This window comes from Sinocyclocheilus anshuiensis, unplaced genomic scaffold, assembly GCF_001515605.1.
Source record: "Sinocyclocheilus anshuiensis isolate Anshui unplaced genomic scaffold, SAMN03320099.WGS_v1.1 scaffold718, whole genome shotgun sequence".
Classification (NCBI taxonomy): Eukaryota; Metazoa; Chordata; class Actinopteri; order Cypriniformes; family Cyprinidae; genus Sinocyclocheilus; species Sinocyclocheilus anshuiensis.
In genome coordinates this window covers 1,768,045-1,788,107 of record NW_015546102.1, presented here as the reverse complement: position 1 = coordinate 1,788,107, position 20,063 = coordinate 1,768,045, and the positions used below count along the sequence as shown (strand labels likewise).

The 20,063-nt window shown below is 35.8% G+C and overlaps 3 protein-coding genes across 3 annotated transcripts in view; 2 read left to right on the top strand and 1 right to left on the bottom strand.

Annotated features, from left to right (window-relative positions):
* The window catches only part of atp1b3a (ATPase Na+/K+ transporting subunit beta 3a), an 8,676-nt gene extending 7,287 nt beyond the window's left edge, over positions 1-1,389 (bottom strand). The window contains exon 1 of the mRNA XM_016502265.1: positions 1,192-1,389. Within this exon, the coding sequence (XP_016357751.1) occupies positions 1,192-1,306 (115 nt within the window). The 5' untranslated portion in view covers positions 1,307-1,389. The remainder of the gene's footprint in view (positions 1-1,191) is intronic.
* A 4,892-nt stretch (positions 1,390-6,281) lies between these two features.
* On the top strand, positions 6,282-9,845 carry LOC107700516 (uncharacterized). The gene is made up of 7 exons (XM_016502194.1): positions 6,282-6,456; positions 6,599-6,766; positions 7,250-7,513; positions 7,744-7,836; positions 8,020-8,034; positions 9,341-9,605; positions 9,767-9,845. Exons 1-6 carry the CDS (start codon positions 6,399-6,401, stop codon positions 9,442-9,444), a joined length of 702 nt encoding a protein of 233 aa, XP_016357680.1. The 5' UTR covers positions 6,282-6,398; the 3' UTR covers positions 9,445-9,605; positions 9,767-9,845.
* Positions 9,846-13,326: 3,481 nt separating this feature from the next.
* LOC107700493 (5'-3' exoribonuclease 1-like) overlaps positions 13,327-20,063 on the top strand; it is a 21,264-nt gene continuing 14,527 nt past the window's right edge. Inside the window, 10 exon segments of the mRNA XM_016502167.1 lie at positions 13,327-13,522; positions 14,762-14,994; positions 15,336-15,433; positions 15,681-15,790; positions 15,865-15,975; positions 17,027-17,112; positions 17,188-17,275; positions 17,385-17,553; positions 17,645-17,712; positions 18,584-18,718. Coding sequence (XP_016357653.1) covers positions 13,448-13,522; positions 14,762-14,994; positions 15,336-15,433; positions 15,681-15,790; positions 15,865-15,975; positions 17,027-17,112; positions 17,188-17,275; positions 17,385-17,553; positions 17,645-17,712; positions 18,584-18,718 — 1,173 coding nt within the window. The 5' untranslated portion in view covers positions 13,327-13,447.

The following is a 20,063-nucleotide window of genomic DNA, read 5'->3' as shown; positions in this document are numbered from 1 at the left end:
ATATATATATATATATATACACATACATACATACATACATATATTTATATATATATATTCCATTAATTCATTAACTCATTCATTCATTCACCTGTTGTAAAATAATGTTATTTTCCATTCAGCAGTTGATCGGTGTCGCTCGGAAAAGAATCAAATGCGTCATTTGCACAGAAGGTTTATTGAGGCGCGAAAACCGAACCCATTCAGATTCGTCACGGCGCTCAGCGACGTCACTCTGATGTTACCGACAGCTCTGACGTTGCCGTTCAGGTCTTTCTTCAGAACGAACAAGAATAAATGGGCTTCTAGCCAATCGGGGTCGTTGTTTTGACTGTATGAAAACTATTCATTCTGCAGGCCAAGACAGTCCGATGAAATAACTAGGTACGGTATAATGAGCCTTAGGTCAATGAGGACAAGAGAAGGTTAACGACACTAGCCTTTCTCTCACGTTAAGCAGTAAGCACATAGTTTCTGATAATATTGCTGTTTTTAAGGATAACATTATGGAATCAGCGCATAAACGTTTTCGGTAGATATCGTAAACAAGAGCCTTGCTTTGATAAATAAACAGATGTAAGTTACATAGATTGAAAACCACAGTCTGGAATAAAAAGATTTTTTTTGCCGCTGAGCTAGTGTCTAATGATGATTATTAGCATCTACAGAGGCTCCTTTTTTTCACAGCACAGTGAATTTTCAGGCCACACCGAAAAAACTCACGCGATAGCCTACTGAATCTTCGGCACACGCGCAACAAGGACTTAGTCATTTCGTTGCATTTAAAATCCTTAAAATAATGTCATTCAAGAACTGCTGTCGCTTCCATTTTCTGTAACATCCTCATATTGATTCTCTGATTTTTCCTCTGATCTGCTAAAACCTGGAGATGTTGAGCATTGGACATCATATTTATCACTGTACATTATTCAAAACGCAGACGAACGAAATTGCCACTGATGTCATCAGTAAGAGTTGATGACATCAAGATGTCGGAATGCCTAAACGATAACGATCGCTTTCCTCATTTTCATTCATGACCCTATGGGGTCTTCATGCTTTAAATGCTTGTGGCTGAACAGTTTCTGCAACAAAATCCGCCGTATATGGTTATTTCTGTAAGCTGCTCATTTCAACACTTGCATGAATGATGTGTAAAGGATGCCGTTCGTAGGGTTTGTGTCAACTCACCCCAATTGCTCGCGGTCCGACCGAAGAATTCTCCAGATCTTGGATTGTAGATCACGTCTTTCCAGCTGCTCTCTGGCTCTTTGCCCTCCGCTGGTTTTTCGCTTTTTTTAGACATGCTGGAATGAGGTGTGATGAGACCTGGTCTGATGAGGCTGATCTCGGTGGTGCTGATGGCCTGATGAAGAGCGAAGAACCTCTGACCTCTGCCGTCTCCAAATGTACTGCAACGCTCCTGATGCCAAACTGCCCCAACAAACCGGACCGACAGCAGCACGTTATGTTGTGGGGGGAGGGAACGAAGGCAGCGGTTTTGCGCATGCGTAAACTATGCGACCCTGAAATTGTGAATTTTATGCCGGAGAAGCTTGGTGTTCGTCGGTGCATTGGTTTTCAGGTAGTAGCCTATCAAGGTGAATGAATTTCCATATGCATATACCAAGTGGTTACATTTATGTGCATGTCAAAAAAAGGCTACACTATTGATTATTATTTAAATGTTACTTTTTGTAGGTGTTGGGATGTTGTCATTTAAATTAAATTACAAAATGTGTTTAGTTTCTAATTTTCAATTTCAGATAAAGTTGGCACCAAATAAGTGTTTACGAAACAGGACACTCATTCTGAGATTCTGTGAAGATGAAATTCAACCATTGACTTCAAGATAGATTGATACATAACCTTTGATTAATACAGTTTAACGGTTTTGAAAGACAGTAATCTTTGTTTTATTTGCTACTTCGAAAAATGTAAACAGGAACAAAGAGAAGAACTGCAAAAATGAATGCTATTGCTATCACTATTTTCTTCAGCGTTCTGAGTGCAGCTGAGCTGTAATCAGGCAGTGCTGTTAATTAGAAGCAAGACCTCAGTAAACACAGATGACTTATGTAACGCAAAAAGAAGAATTTGTTAAATGGGAGGGTGAAAGGGTTGTGGCAATGTACCCTGCTGGAGCTGTCAAATAAAATTAGTTGAACTCTTGAATTTCTTAAAGAATGTTACCAACATACATTTGGTTTTAAAAACCAAGATTCTTCTGATCTCGTTAGTGTTAGTGTGTGTGTAAGGAGCTTTCAAAGTTTGGATCAAGGCCTAACTTCAAATGCACAAAGTCTATGACACAGACTGATATCATTTTGCAATGGTGACATATCTGTTGTCAGTGCTTCAGCAAGAAATGCACATCTGTCAAGTCCTGTTTGAGTAGTGTTTTTTTACGTGGAGGAGCTATAAATTATAAATTAAAAGCTAACATTGTTCAGTGTCTTACATAAGTTATTTGAGGTTAGTTGAATAAACCATTTCAGATCATTCATTTGAATAAATACTGCTTTTCATTCATTGTCAATTGTCTTTTCTCATTATGTGCTTCTGAAATGTTTAAGTTAAAAAAATGCATAAGTCTGCAAAAAAAAAAACATTCTCAGAGCCCACTGCACTCTTAAAAATAAAGGTGCTTCAAAAGGTTCTTCAAGCGATGCCATAGAAGAACCATTTTTGGTTCCCCAAAGAACCATTCAGTCAAAGGTTCTTTAAAGAACCATCTCTTTCTTACCTTTTTGTAATCTGAAGAACCTTCTTTCGCCACAAAGAACCTTTTGTGAAACAGAAAGGTTCTTCAGATGTTAAAGGTTCTTTATGGAACCATTTAGACAAAAAGGTTCTTCTATGGCATTGTGAAGCACCTTTATTTTTAAGAGTGTGCCTTATCAAATACTGCCTCTTACTGGTCACTAGTTCAAGAAATAGCATGCAAACTCCTTGATATAGATGACTGTTGGATTTTTACTGTGTTCTTCTCAACAAACTTGTCAACTTGATGTATGGTTAGTTTAAATTGATATAGTTTAATATTGTAGAAACAGAAAAACGTTTGGCAAAACAGGTAATTTTTAAATGTATTTTACTTTAACATATTTAAAATGTCCTTTAACCTTCCCTTTCCAATACAGATTTACAAACTGAATAATTATTTTTTAACTATAAGTTTTGTGTTAGCCAGAAAATGTGGTAGTAAGTAATTTTAATGATTTACAGGCATTAGTAAGGCAGTTGTGTTCTTGTTAAACTATACATTCTGCAACACAGAGACGTAAAATGACCAAACAGAATATTTATATTCAGTTGTTGTTGTTGTCGTTAAATATATCAATATTTTACTATAATGAAATATGTTGTAATTCATAAAAATGAATTTGAAACATGAAAAAACTCTAGAGCAGAAACCAAATTTTAGCAGCATTTACAATATCCTAACTGTATAAAATGCGATGTTAAAATGTTCATTGTTTTCTTGAGTGTTTTTTTTTTTTTTTTTGGGTATGTGATCTCAACACTAGCAGACCCTCACTATCTTCTAATCTTCTACAACTATTCAACTACTAAGACACTTATTCTTAAACCATTAACCAAAAATATGCCCTGCTAAGTCACTGTTTTTTTTTTTTCACTTAGTGCTTTCTTTCTAAATGTTGTTACGTTTGTATTGCAGCACTTCTCATGTCTTCTCAGGATGAACCAGAAAATATTCTTCATTTTCAAATCCCTTTGTATTAAAATGTTTGCAATCTAAATGTAAACATATAACACAAAAAAGAGCAAATGTCCAAAGAGTATGTGCCATAAACTTCTACTGTCCTGAACAAGACTGTAAAAAACCCATTCTAAACACATGACCGTTGAGATCATGGTTTCTCCAGTAGTATTTGGGTCAGAGCAAAGGACATTTTCAAGATAAATTTGTTATTTATTTAAAAAAAAAAAATGTAAGTGAACAAATTGTTTTTTTGAGTTTTTTTTTTTTTTTTTTTGGGTATGTGATCTCAACACTAGCAGACCCTCACTATCTTCTAATCTTCTACAACTATTCAACTACTAAGACACTTATTCTTAAACCATTAACCAAAAATATGCCCTGCTAAGTCACTGTTTTTTTTTTTCACTTAGTGCTTTCTTTCTAAATGTTGTTACGTTTGTATTGCAGCACTTCTCATGTCTTCTCAGGATGAACCAGAAAATATTCTTCATTTTCAAATCCCTTTGTATTAAAATGTTTGCAATCTAAATGTAAACATATAACACAAAAAAGAGCAAATGTCCAAAGAGTATGTGCCATAAACTTCTACTGTCCTGAACAAGACTGTAAAAAACCCATTCTAAACACATGACTGTTGAGATCATGGTTTCTCCAGTAGTATTGGGGTCAGAGCAAAGGACATTTTCAAGATAAATTTGTTATTTATTTAAAAAAAAAAAATTTAAGTGAACAAAGCGTTTTAGAAAAGATCCAGAACTTGCATGTCAAGCTTCTATTTTTTTTTCAAATGGAAAATTATGTCAATTTGATGTATTTTTATGTCAATTTATGTTTATGTCAAAATAAGTCAGTTTTTTACATTGTTATACAGTTTGTTTTTTTGAGTTTTTTTTTTTTTTTTTTTGGGTATGTGATCTCAACACTAGCAGACCCTCACTATCTTCTAATCTTCTACAACTATTCAACTACTAAGACACTTATTCTTAAACCATTAACCAAAAATATGCCCTGCTAAGTCACTGTTTTTTTTTTTTCACTTAGTGCTTTCTTTCTAAATGTTGTTACGTTTGTATTGCAGCACTTCTCATGTCTTCTCAGGATGAACCAGAAAATATTCTTCATTTTCAAATCCCTTTGTATTAAAATGTTTGCAATCTAAATGTAAACATATAACACAAAAAAGAGCAAATGTCCAAAGAGTATGTGCCATAAACTTCTACTGTCCTGAACAAGACTGTAAAAAACCCATTCTAAACACATGACCGTTGAGATCATGGTTTCTCCAGTAGTATTTGGGTCAGAGCAAAGGACATTTTCAAGATAAATTTGTTATTTATTTAAAAAAAAAAAATGTAAGTGAACAAAGCGTTTTAGAAAAGATCCAGAACTTGCATGTCAAGCTTCTATTTTTTTTTTCAAATGGAAAATTATGTCAATTTGATGTATTTTTATGTCAATTTATGTTTATGTCAAAATAAGTCAGTTTTTTACATTGTTATACAGTGTTTTAATCTGAAAGATTTGAAATCCTCTGCTCTTCCTTTTCTTATTTTAACTATCATAAATTCCTGGCCTGTGTTTGTCTTTTGCCATATATGGTTATGTTATGGTCCCTCATACTCCCCCTCTCTATTTTCTGAAATATGTAACTAAAAGAAAATAAGAAATGCCTTCATTTAAAAATAATAATAATAATAATGCACAGATTAATTACCAGTGTCAGAAAACATATGGTTGCCTTCCAGCTAATTTTGCACCCAAGAGTTAAAATTGTGTGCTTTATTTCCTGCATGCTGGTAATGTGTGTGATTTCACGTTCATTTTCATTAAGATGAAGCTTTTGATTTGATAAAAAAGGCTTTCTTTCATGGTCTCTTAGGCGTTTTAGGGAAAGTGCACCCCAAAATCTAATTAATAACAAAACAAATAGACTTATTATAGGGCTTTTCGCAAATTATGATGACAGAATTGTAATTTTTGGGCGACTGTCCCTTTAAATGTGCACATACAGTGCATTGTAGTCTTATTTTGATAAACTATTCACAAAATCCCAGCATCTCATTTGTAAATACAGTACAAATAAATAATAATAGGCTAATGATCTGGTTTCCAATCACTTTTTCTGCTTCAGTTGTTGTTTTGATAGTCTTAAGGATAGGGAGGGATACTAAAAAGTCTCTCCAGTGCAGTTTCTATTCAATATTTTTGTTTTTATAGCTGTTAAATGTCAACTTCAGGTCAGTGTTTATATGTTAAAGACTCTTTCCCCCTGGTGTGACAGTCTCCCTCCTCAGGTTCTCCTGGTAACAGCCAATGACACGCAAGTGCTCTCACTGTCTCTCAATGTTTAAGCTAAACCTGCACACTGCGCTCGACGGTTTTACACCGGATCTGGGTTTTGCACACTTTAGTCGTCTTTCAAAAAACTGTGCAGTGTGAATGAGAACGCTAGAAATAGAAACCGAAAGAAAGCGAGTCAAGATTCAAAAGAAACTGTTGTCATCGCCGCTCGCGCTTCATATTACGCAGAAATGCTCCTCTTTGCAACCTGTCGTCTTTCAAAAAACTGTGCAGTGTGAATGAGAACGCTAGAAATAGAAACCGAAAGAAAGCGAGTCAAGATTCAAAACAAACTGTTGTCATCGCCGCTCGCGCTTCATATTACGCAGAAATGCTCCTCTTTGCAACCGTCGCGTTTCTTGTAGATTTATCCTGGGCTCTTCCAACGGGTGAGTCTTTTATCCTGTTATAGCAAGCATCTTCAGCATTCCTAACCAGGAATTGATGTTCTATTGCTCATATTTTCCTCCATTATGATCTGTTGTTTTAACTATGGTCAAGCGATAAAGCCCTCGTATGTGTTGTTGTTAGACATTATTATTCAATTCGAGCGCAGTGTTTTGCCAAACGGGACAGTCGTGGAGAGGATCCTTGTCAGTGATGCAAATTTAAAGGGACAGTTCGACAAGCAACCTGTTGTCAGACCCATTCAAGATGAAGTCCTGAAGATGATGGTGGAGAATGACAATGAAACAGCAAGTAAAGACTCTTAATGCAGCACTTTATGAAGTTTAGCATTAGAGAAGGAACAGTGATATTTTTTTACGATACTGATTTTTTGAAATGTGCTAAACCAATATGTAAAACCTATTTTTAGTAGTTATATTTTTAGTATATCTCTGTATATAAAATGTATTTTCCTTCTTGTTTTAGGTTACTGTTAAGTTTAAAATGCATAAGTGAGTAAATTATATTAAATGACTGTTGCTTTAAAATGTAAAACACACAATGTTTGAGCTTGAGCATGCACATACTGTATATGCAAACAATGCATGAAATGTACTTTACTGTTCAGCATACAGTGGTGTAATGCTGTTGTTGGATGCTATTCTTTAGAGATCCACCAAGTGGTGCCATTTATTGGATTAAGTAAAACATATCTGATTTATGGTGATAAATATTGGTCTGTCACGTATTGTCATGCAGCCACTCTGTGACAATAAATCCATCTTTATTTTTCAGGCTATGGCACATATATACGTTTGAGGGAATGTAAGCTGCGAGGATATCGAGTCCTGCAGCTGTCCGACCGGTTTCAGCTCAGTGGCAAAGATTATCTGACTTTAGATTCAGACAGTGATTCATGGACAGTGTTGATGCCGGAGGCGCATGATCTAAAGCAGTCATGGACACTTAAGGCCGAGCATGCGAGTCTAGAGAAAATTCACCTGAAAGAAGAATGTGAGGAATTAATTAAACAGATAAATGATGCCCAGAATCAAGAAGGTGAAAACTTATGATGATTATTTGTTAGAATAATTTATTGATGCAACTTTATGAAAATCCCACTTATTAAAAAATGTTGTTTGACTTAAAAACAGTTGTTGTTGCAATACAAGGCACAATGACCTTCCTTTTTTTTTTTTTTTTTTTTTACATTTTATGAATAATATTTAAGACTACAAGATTCATAACTATGAATCTGGAGTTTATATTATCTGTTGAATGTTTTTCAGGGCTTGGTGTGTTAAGAGTGATGGCTCCAGTTCTCACCACTTTTCTCTTCATCGGATTTGTCTTTATGAGCCTCCTTATCTTCAAGCGACACGGTGAGCATACGACTGGAATCATGTGCTGGCACATGTGTATTTGTGAAAACACCACTGCATACCAGTCAAACCACTACCAATGTTTTATTTTTTAAATGGATAAAAAAATGAAATGATCAGTGACAGATAACAAGGGCTCATTCTCCTTTCTTTGTCTTGCTCTTCCTCTTTTGCTCGATGCAGGTCATCAGCCAGGAGGTGAGATATTTTACATTGTTTACCAAATGCTTTAATTGCTGCAATATAAAAGCTGACAGAGGATTACATATTGACGTTTTTTCAGCTGTCTCTGTGGACTGGATGGCACTCAGTGATCTAATAGACCATGCCTATTATTATGCCTATTAATAGTACAACTTGGTTTAGAAAATGGTGATAAGGGTGTATATTCACTTTATATTTAACTACTTTGGCCACACTTTAAATTACAATGGTACAGTGTGATTAAAAACATTGTGAAAATGTTTTGCTTTATGTGGTAACATTAAAGTCAAAAATGTTACTATCAACCTTGCTTAAGGGTACAGCAACAAAAATTTCCTTCAGTAATTGTTCTCGTGGGTCTTACAGAAAGTAAATAAAATTCATGAGCAATAAACTGTTAACACATTAATAAAACAAACATAGAGAAGGTTTTTTATGTTTCATACTGTTTCTAAAAAGCTGTTATGTACATACATTCCTCAAAGGAACAGTTCACTCAAAAATGTACTCACCCTCTGGCCATCCAAGATGAGTTTGTTTCTTCATCAGAACAGATTTGGAGAAATTTAGCATTACATCACTTGCTCACCAGTGGATCCTCTGCAGTGAATGGGTGCCGTCAGAATGAGTGTCGAAACAGCTGATAAAAACATGATAATAATCCACAAGTAATCCACATGACTCCAGTCCATCAATTATCAACTTGTGCAGTAAAAAGCTGCATGTTTGTAAAACAAGTCCATAATCCATAAATTTGTTTAGAATGGTTTTGTACTATTTTTGCTTGTAAATGGTGCTTGATGTGTGCATATTTTCTGGTTCAGACAAGATTACATTTTCACTACAGAAAGCTATGTAATGAATTGAGTACTCGTATTTTGGCCTGAAGCAACGGTTTGAAGTTAAAATGATGTCTTGATGCATTTGTTTATTAGAAACCGTTCAGATTTTCCCTACACAACATGTTAATTGATGCACTCGAGTCATGTTGTGGGTGTTTTTATCAGCAGTTTGAACTCTGTTACAGCACCCATTCACTGCAGAGCATCCGTTGATCAAGTGATGCAATGCTAAATTTCTCATAATCTGTTCCAATGAAGAAACAAACTGATCTGCATATTGGATGGCCTGAGGATGAGTAATCTTAAAGCAAATTTTCATTTTTGGGTGAGCTATTCTTTTAAAAGGTCAACACCACTGAACTAGCCCAGGATGTGTAAAATTAGTCATACCAGACAGGTGTATCCACATGCTTTTATGCTGTTGATTATCAGATGTGTTATTTATGGCTTTTCTCTAGGTGTTTTAGGCTCAATTATCCACTATCCAGCCCATCATCTTGAAGTACCATTGAACGAACAGAGTCAAAAGGACATCTCTCAAGTTCCAATGCTGAAGGCATAGCAATCACCTAACCTGCCCAACCACATTATTGTGAAGAGTCAACTCTTTGTCATGATTTCAGAAGTCTTAGACTGATTTGAAAGTTCAGTAATAAAATTGTTCCGATGTAAATATCATTATATATCTTTTTTTATATTATTATTAGGGACCAAGCACCGAAGGTGCGTAGGCACCTATTGTATCTGTTGGCCTTCTTCTTCTTCTTCTTCTTCTTCTTCTTCTTCTTCTTCACTCTTGAGTCTATGGCAGTAATAAAATTGTTCCGATGTAAATATCATTATATATCTTTTTTTATATTATTATTAGGGACAAGGTGCGTAAGGTGCGTAGGCACCTATTGTATCTGTTGGCCTTCTTCTTCTTCTTCTTCTTCTTCTTCTTCACTCTTGAGTCTATGGCAGCCCATAGAACCGATTGTGGGAAAGTTATGAAATTTGGCACACTGATAGAGGACAGTCAGAATAGTCACCATAGCAAATTTGGAGTCTCTAACTCAAACTCTCTAGCGCCACCACTTCTCCAAAGTTTCACTCATGTTTATGCTAATAACTTTTGAACAGTAAGGCACAGAACAGAAAAGGTTTCCCCTGAATCCTTGGCTCATGCTGAGTCGAATGAAGTCCAAAATTAAAAAATCGTAAGGTTTAGTTTTTTCACTATGTTAAATTGTTTGAAAAACTTACTTTTTCGAACTCGTCCTAGACGGTTTGTCTGATTCTCACCAAAATTGGCTCAGATCATCGTCAGACCATGCTGGCAAAAAGTTATGGAATTCAAGTTGATTAGTCAAACCGTTCTCGAATAACGCGCGAACGAATTCGACGGAAAGCACACAAAAATGGATCTGAGGCTGTATCTCCGCAACGGTTTGGCGTATTGAGACCAAACTTGGTGTGTGTTATAACAAGCATGACCTGAGACTACCTGCAGTGTTTCGGCGCTGTGCCACCTAGTGGTCAGGAGAAATGAAAAATGCATATTTTTGCTTATAACTTCTGAATGGTTTGGCCAAAAATCACAAATCTGGTCTCTTTAGATTAGGTGCATCATGCCAAGTCGAATGATACACAATTTTCCCATGTCAGCCATTTTGGCATATTGATGAAACTGGTTTTGATAGATTCCTTGGATCATGCCGAGAACATCGATACCAATTTTGCCATAATTGGCTGAACTTCCTGTCCGCCATTTTGATTCATGTTGAAAACCTACTTTTTCGAACTCCTCCTAGACCGTTTGTCCGATTTTCACCAAATTTTACTCTGATCATCTTCAGACCAAGCTGGCAAAAAGTTATGGATTTCGTGTCGATATACGAAACGGTTTTCATTTAGCGCATCAACGAATTTGCTGGAAAGATACCAAACTGCATCTGAGGCTGTATCTCTGCAAAGCTTTGACATATTTACACCAACCTTTGTATGTGCCATTGTTACCTCACACTGACCAGGCCACATCATTTTGGTAACAGCACTACCTATTGGTCAAGAGTGATAAACCATTCATTAACCATTAATTATGAAATTTCCAAAAATGTTAATCATTTTTGATTGCATTAGCCCTATTATAATGAAACTGGTCTCAAAATATTCCTTGGGTCATGCCGACAACATAGATACCAATTATGCCATTGTGGGCCGAACTTCCTGTCTGCCATTTTGATTTATGTTGAAAATCTACTTTTTCTAACTCCTCCTTGACCGCTAGTCTGATTTTCTGCAAAATCGAATCAGATCATCATCAGCCAGTGCTGACAAAAAGTTATGGATTTCGTGTTGATAGACAAAACCGTTTTTGTATAGTGCTGCAACAAATTTGAGGCACAATGCCAGATCATGTCTGAGGCTGTATCTCTGCAAAGCTTTGACATACTGACACCAAACTTTGTGTGTGCCATTATTACCTCACACAGAACACACCACATCGATTTGATAGCAGCGCCGCCTATTGGTCAAAAGTGATAAGCCATTAAATCATATTACGAGAAGTTGTGTTTATGATTTTTCAGCAATTTTGCTTCAAATCATCCTAAACTTGCTTTAATTACTCATTGTTGCAGTTGGCCTGATGCTCCATGCCATGCTTAGCTCCGCATTTTGCCTTTGGAGTGCTTGGCCCCTTAATTGCTGCTTGCAGCTATATTATTTAAAATGTTTTTGATTGAAATTATCTTGAAAGCTTAATTTTTAATTGTGTTAGTAGTATTGTATGCATAACATACTGTTGCAGAATGTTCTTGGACAGAGTTTAACAACCATTTCTGTGCCTTCAAAAAGCAGTTTAGCTTTTATATGGTTCTTTTTTTACTGTAGTCATAATACGAGAAGTTGTGTTTGATTTTTCAGCCATTTTGCTTCAAATCATCCTAAACTTGCTTTAATTACTCATTGTTGCAGTTGGCCTGATGCTCCATGCCATGCTTAGCTCCGCATTTTGCCTTTGGAGTGCTTGGCCCCTTAATTGCTGCTTGCAGCTATATTATTTAAAATGTTTTTGATTGAAATTATCTTGAAAGCTTAATTTTTAATTGTGTTAGTAGTATTGTATGCATAACATACTGTTGCAGAATGTTCTTGGACAGAGTTTAACAACCATTTCTGTGCCTTCAAAAAGCAGTTTAGCTTTTATATGGTTCTTTTTTTACTGTAGTTGTGGTCTTTTTATGCTAATCACTGATAATCTACAATTTTTATATAGCACAATCTGATTAATTTTCTTGTGTGTAATGTCAGCTAGACATACTAGTTTTTGATGTGTAATATATTACATTTTCCCTCACTAAAACAGCTGATAACATGTTTAAAAGCATCTGTATACCAAAAGATTTTCTTGTATCCAGTACTAGCAGTATTTTTGTGTGTGTGAATTCATGCAAAAATACCAAAATCAGCAAATAACCAAATAAAACTTTTCCTTATCTCATAATAGGTCTACGCCGTCATTATTCATCGCAATTTTTATTAGATGGAATCATTTTATTTAATATATTGTTATATAAGTGTTATATATTAAAATATGAATTATATAATAATATATTAAATTAACCGTTGTTTATTTTCAGAGATAAACCAATTCATGTAATAATTATAATAATTATTATTACTGTATTGGAAATTATGTTGTTAATAATGATTATAATTATAATTGTTATAATTAATTAGCATTATTATTATTTATAATAGTAAAGTTAATGCATAAAAATAAAACTACGTGATAACTATTTTGTGCATAACACAAATTCACATTTATGAATTTGGTTTGTCTGCCTTTCATCTTGACTGCGAGTCTGTGATTCACAGCAGACAGTTCTAACTAGTCCAACTTAATAATACGGTTTCTAGATTCAATATGATAGAACAATATAAACTAGTCTACTAAAAGTCCTACAAAAGGACGAAAGAATATCAACTACATATAGCCTAGCATTCATATTCAATGATTTACAAGAGTATTTAATAATTACAAGGGGCTTTGATGTTTCTATTTATTCATATATGAATGGCTCAGTAAGCACTATAGAGGATAAGTTACATTTACAGAATGTAGGCCTAATTTACTGGTGAACTACACTTAATCTTGGCCAAGAAAGTGGGAATGTTGTCGTGTCAAATTGCCTCTTTTTTTCTCACATTACATCGCATCCCTAGTGGTAGCATTTGTTTCCGCCGGAAGAGTGTGCTGGTCGTAAAGTTCTGGGATATTTTCTTATAGTTATCAAAATTACATAATTTGAAAATACTTGTACATTTTCTCTTACATAACTTGCTAGTTCTATGACGTTTGTCTACTTTAATATTATGTTTCTCGTGTTTTATGAGTGTCGGAACGATATTACAAGATGTTACATCACGCGAGTTTCCACACGGACATTTTATTGGCTGGACAGTAACGGCTCATACAGAAACAAAACCGTCTAGCAACATCAGTCTATGAAATTCTGCTCACATTGGCTTCTGTTTAAGGTTTCTCTTCCTTATTGTTATTTGAAGACTTACACGAGAAGATGGGAGTGCCTAAATTTTATCGATGGATATCGGAGCGGTATCCGTGTCTGAGTGAAGTTGTCAAAGAGCATCAGGTGAGCTAGTTTGGCTAACGTTAAATATAACAGGCCGCGTAGAGATCATTTACAGCTCTGTGAACAGAAGCTCAAACCTTACACTTAACAGACACCAAAATCTTTTTTACTCTCCCTCCACGTGAATATGTTATGTATAGAGGGGGATTTTATCTTTATGTTTTACCGACATAATTTCTATAATTTACATTATAATGACTCAAAATCTAATGAGCGGTCTTCCTAGACAGCACTTCACGCATCGTAGGCGATTTTAAACGAGCTACCAATCATAAATGTTCAGACAGCTGTGACGAGGAACACAAGCTCAAACAGTAACGTTAGCAGGTGATTCAAGTTCCCAATCAGCAACATTTCTGACTTATTCGGAACGCCACTAAAAAAAGCACATATTTGCACCCTAGCTTGGCAGCCCACTAGGTTTGTTTTTTTACAATTTGCCGTTTAACGTTTAAGTCACAAGATTATTTTTTTGAAGAGTGAAGAACCACCATCATGTCTTCCTTGTCAAACTCCAATGAGTGTTAAATATATTTTACTGGACTGCACTGTTTTAAATATGAATAAGACAACGTTTTTATTAAGAGATATGTTTGACTGATGTATTTTTTAAGCTGAATGTGCTTTAGAATTTATCTTAAATGTTTTATGTGGCTCTTTAATTGTATGACTCCTGTTATTCACTTTGTTCTTGCTGCTGACATGGCGTTAAAAATAAACAAATCAATAATAATTCAGTTATGTGTAAATGTTTGTTTTTATTTCAATTGTAGTAATTTTATGTGCTTTTGTCATTTTTATTATTTTGTTTATATTTATATATAGATTTGATTATTATAATTTTTTTCAGTTTTAGTAATTTTAGAACTTCAACATAAACTGATTTGTTTCACTTAGTTACAAAGGCAACATTTGTCATTTTCATTTTTTTAGGTTTTTCATCAAGAAATGATATTTTATTCCAGCTTTATTTCAATTCTCAAAAACAGTTTGATGAGTTTTAGATTCAAGGTTTTAATTTAGACTAAACACAGTTGGCTATATGATACCAGTATAATTGCATTGTATTGACCTGTTATTCATATCTTTATCTTAAAGCTGCTTATATGTATTGCAGTCCGGAGTATTTTTATTTCTTTAACTAAAAAATGCCCCTGAGATTTTTTTTCTTCTTCAGAGACATTAGTCATATTTTGTCAAGTTTACGCCAGCCAACTTGTGCTCTCTCTTTCACCCCAGATCCCAGAGTTTGACAACCTATATTTAGATATGAATGGGATCATCCACCAGTGTTCCCACCCCAATGATGAGGACGTACACTTCCGTATTTCTGAAGAGAAGATATTTGCTGATATTTTTCACTACCTGGAGGTGCTCTTTCGCATCATTAAGCCCAGGAAAGTGTTCTTCATGGCTGTCGATGGGGTTGCACCCAGGGCCAAGATGAACCAGCAACGTGGAAGAAGATTCAGGTATAGCAGAAGACCTGAACATAATATATATATATAGAGAGAGAGAGAGAGAGAGAATTTAGACTGAAGTTTGAAAGGCTTAAGGATTTGTATTTGATGTTTTTTGACAGGTCATTTATTAAAAAGTTATTTCTTTTCTTTTACTAAGACGGTTCTTTTTGCACTGCTTTTTTTATAGATTGATATAAGTGTACAAATGACTGTGTTAGGGCAGATAAACACAACACATACCATTGCCGTTTAAAAGTTTACAAATCATACCAACCCCAAAACAATGTATCAAGAAAATGAATTTTTAAAACACTGAACTAACTTTATTTTATGCTCTTTGTGTTTTAAAGGTCAGCAAAAGAAGCTGAGGAGAAAATCAAGAAGGCCTTGGAGAAGGGTGAAGTTTTGCCCACAGAGGCCAGATTTGACTCTAACTGCATCACCCCTGGTTTGTGTGCTCCTTTATTGCTTTTATTCTGTCCTAGTGATGTTGTATACCATTATTGTTCTATCATTGTATATAGCAGGATACATAAGAACTTTAAAGGCATAAAATTAAAAAGTCTACTTTTCATTTGTTTTTAAATCATGGATAGGATGGTTGTTACTGGGTGTCTGGTGTTTTTTATGGGACTTTTTCTGACAGATCCTGATGTAGAATGTTTTGAGTTATCCGTTTCTCTTGACCTCTGTAGGAACGGATTTCATGGCCAGGCTACAGGAACAGCTTAAATATTTTGTTCACAATAAACTGTCCACAGACAAAGCATGGCAGGGAGTGAATGTGTATTTGTCTGGTCATGAGGTGAGTTGCGTGACTTCAGAGCTTTGTGTCATGTGTGTTTCTGTGAAGTTCTTCTGATTCCCGTTTCTTCTCAGACCCCTGGTGAAGGAGAGCACAAGATCATGGAGTTTATCCGTTCTGAGACCACCAAACTGGGTCATACCCCAAACACAAGACACTGCCTTTATGGTCTGGATGCCGACCTAGTGAGTACAGTTGTGTATAACAGAAAAATTTTGGTCATAGTCTAGGGATGTGCAACAGCGATCGAGTACTCGGCCGTGACAGCGACGATTGATCATGAAAACATTTTTTTTTCTGATTGGTTATAGTAGCACATTGGGTGGCACCCTGCATGCGGTCCAAAGTAGGCTATAGACGTGAGAAGAGAGAGAAGCATGGCTTCGAAATCACGTAGTGATGTCTGGGTTAGCTACATACATATCTGATTAATCTAATGTAGGATGCGTTGGGATATTAACATTTATTAACATACTGAATGCACTGCATATTATCAGTGTTTAGTTTCATGTTCAAATGCAATGCCCGATATTGACGGAGTTATTGGAGACGGTCATATTGCTTTTAGATGTTTCTTTTTTAAAAATACTGATGTTATAATAATGCAGCAGTGCTTTTTTCTTCATATTTTGTTCAACAGTAGGCATACTTCAATGAAATTTGTTTTCGTACTTCATATGGCTTCAAAAAAGCACAGGCGATTTCAGGAATCACTTGATAATGTAGATGAACACTCTCTCTCTCTCTCTCTCTCTCTCTCTCTCGCTGTAGCGCATAACTTAAAGTTCACTGGCATTTGCATCCTGTTGTGCGGATACAAGTTGTAATGTAATGTTATGATGTATCCAAGTTATCTGATTAATATCATAGGATGTGTCATAGAAAGGCTTCACCACAGGCAGCTACTCTTTTTTTTAGATGCTTCTTTTTTTAATAACATTGCTGCATCATAATTATAATCTAACAGTGTTCTAATCATGTGTTCATGTTTTCATAGACAGGTTTTCATATCATATTTTTATTTTTAACATTCATTTTCATAACGGTCTTCAGATATTTTCATTATCTCCATGCCCCGCACATGCCCCGCCCCCGAGTACTTGATTACTTTTAGGTTTTTGAAACCTATCGATGATCGAAATGAGAAATTGCCAAAAATGCTCATCCCTATCATAGTCCAGTTATTTTTGTATTTATTTTAAGCATGCTTTCTCCTCCTTTCTCTCTTTTTTGTAGATAATGCTTGGCTTGACCAGCCATGAGCCTAATTTTTCTCTCCTCAGAGAGGAGGTTCGTTTCGGAGGCAAAAAGTCACAGAAGAGGTAAGTGTGGCATTATTTTCATTGCGCCAAGTTGAAAGTTTGTGTTCCTTTATAATGTGTTTTTCTGGTCTGTAGGATAACAGCTCCTGAGGAGACGACCTTTCACCTGCTTCACCTCTCCCTTATGAGGGAATACATCGACTATGAGTTTTCAGAGCTCAGGGTGAGAATATGTCTCTCTCATATGGCGTGATCAGCACAAATCTGGACAAAGTTATTGTAAACAATAGACTGACCTGTAGTCTGGTCATGAACTCATCTGTTTCCATTAGAATAAGATCTCGTTCGAGTACGACCTGGAGCGGATCATAGACGACTGGGTTCTGATGGGTTTCCTGGTGGGGAATGACTTCATCCCTCATCTTCCTCACCTGCACATCAATCACGATGCACTGCCACTGCTCTATCGAACTTACATCAGCGTGCTGCCCAGTCTGGGGGGTGAGTCAGTCCACCCGCAAATCACAGCGCATGCGACTTTGTGATGGTGGTGTAATGCTGATATAGTGCTGATTATTGTCATCTCCATCAGGCTACTTGAATGAAAATGGTCATCTCAACCTTGCCCACTTTGAGAAGTACCTTGAGAAGTTGTCAGATGTGAGTGTTTGGATTTGATTTGATTTGATTTGATTTGAAAAAATGTTGAATAAAAAAAGTGTACTAATGTTACTGATCAAAAGACAACTGTTTTAAACTTAATGGAAAACTCCTTTTGTTCGACTGCAACCATAGCCGTTCACAACAACATAACAATACCGGAAGCAGCTATCTCACCCCCATAAGAGTCCTTACTTCCTCTCAGTGTACTATATGCAAACTTACATTCAGAACCCTAGGCAAATAGCACAGAAATATTACATGTATACAAAAATCTGAATGTATAACCATGACTGAAACTTAACAACTATGTTTTGCACAAAGTCATTAAGCAGCACAACTGGTGTTTAACATCGATATTGATAAGAAATTATTCTTGAGCAGCAAATCAGCATATTAGAATGATTTCTGAAAGATCATGTGACACTGAAGACTGAAGTAATTGCTGCTGAAAATTCAGCTTTGTCATGGAATAAATTACGTTTTAAAATATATCAAAATAGAAAACAGTAAATTAAGTCCGTTTAAAATGTTAAAACATCAGAACAGAAGAACAAATGGATAAGAACAAAAGTCAAACTGAAAAATAGAACTCTAGATTAAGTTTTATTGTATAATGATCAAATGCATTAATTACAAAACAAATGCATATTTATTCTCTGGATCTGGGCTAAATGACTAAAAACACTGTTACGGCATTCCTGACAAGGGGATAGATCCTCAGTCACCTCTGACTGAGATACCAAATACTGACAACACCTGTAACATTAAATGAAAACTATGATTCCCGATACATTATATACTGCAAGAGGAGGTAAATTCACCCCATTCAGCTCTTAGTCCATGCCATCACTCTCTTCTGTGTTTTCAGTTTGACCGGGAGCACTTCAGCGAGGTGTTTGTAGATCTGAAGTGGTTTGAGAGTAAGGTGGGGAACAAATACCTGAACGAAGCAGCTGGGCTGGCAGCTGAGGAGGCTGGTGCCAAAGACATGAAGAAGAGTAAGGTGAATATTAGCAGTATGCAGCCAGACGTATGATATACCTAAGCATTTATCCTATTTGCATTTAAAATCATCACAAACAGTGAGCACTATGCTTGTTTCGAAGCGGGGGTGTTAGAAGTAACCATATGCTGCCACCATTGTCTTATGTGAGTCAATTTCAGTTTTAGTTACCAGGTTCCTGTTTTCTAAATGAATGTGCCACTGTTCCTGCTTTCACCTCTTTTGTCTCTTCATGAATAGGGCTTTGATCAATGAGCAATAGCAATGCTGGCTGCGTTGTGTAGTTCTCTAGCTGCTCTATAATAAATATTTAAAATAAATTAAATTTGTAAAAATTATTTATCATTTTTAATAAAAAAATAATGAGAACTAGTGATGCCCAAAATTTATGGCAACTGAAAAAAAATCAGCCGTAATCATTGACTGAAACAGTGTCATTTAAAGGGATCGCTCACCCAAAAATTAAAATTAATTTGCTCACCCTCATTTCATTCCAAACCTGTATGAATTAATTTTTTCTGCTCAGCACAAAAGAAGATATTTTAAAGAATGTTGGTAACCATTTGCAAGTCAATGGCTACCATCAACTGTCTGTTTACCAACATTCTTTAAAGGGGTCATATGATGTTGCTAAAAAGAACATTATTTTGTGCATTTGGTATAAATGTGTTTATGCGGTTTAAGGTTAAAAAAACACATTATTTTCCACATACTATACATTATACAGCAAACGATCAATATAAGGAGGTCAAGAAGGAAATCCTAGCCCGCCTGGGGTTATCCCCTATAAATGTTACACCCCTACCATACTGTGATGCCCTGTCCGGCCGGAGCGACGAGACAAAAACAAAAACCCATTCTAAACGAGGCATTTGTTGCATCCAGTTGGGGCATAATTACTGATTATAATGACTTATACTGTCTTTTTACGCGCCGCGTAAACATAAAACCATGTCTGCATTTGTGATCGGAGAAATGACAAACAACAAGCGCTACTCTACACTGCTCAAAACTCGCGTTTGAATCGTCAGTGGCAAATTCTTTAAATATGAAAACGTACTTACAGTCTGTGAATCAGAACAGCCGGCATTGTAGTCTACTCTCCCAGGATCAGGAAACAGTCCTCCATCAGCTGCACACATCTGAATATTTGGGTTGAAGTGTTCTGGAACAGTGTTGTAAATACAACTTAACCACTGATTTCTAGTCGTGTCCTCTTTTGGAAGGCCAAACAAAGTACTTTCGCTTTCGCAACGAAACATGCAGCGTCTTCACAACATGGCGGCGGCGGCGGCAGCAACAATAAAGTTACGCCTTCTTTCTTTGCGTGAACATTTGGGCTGCA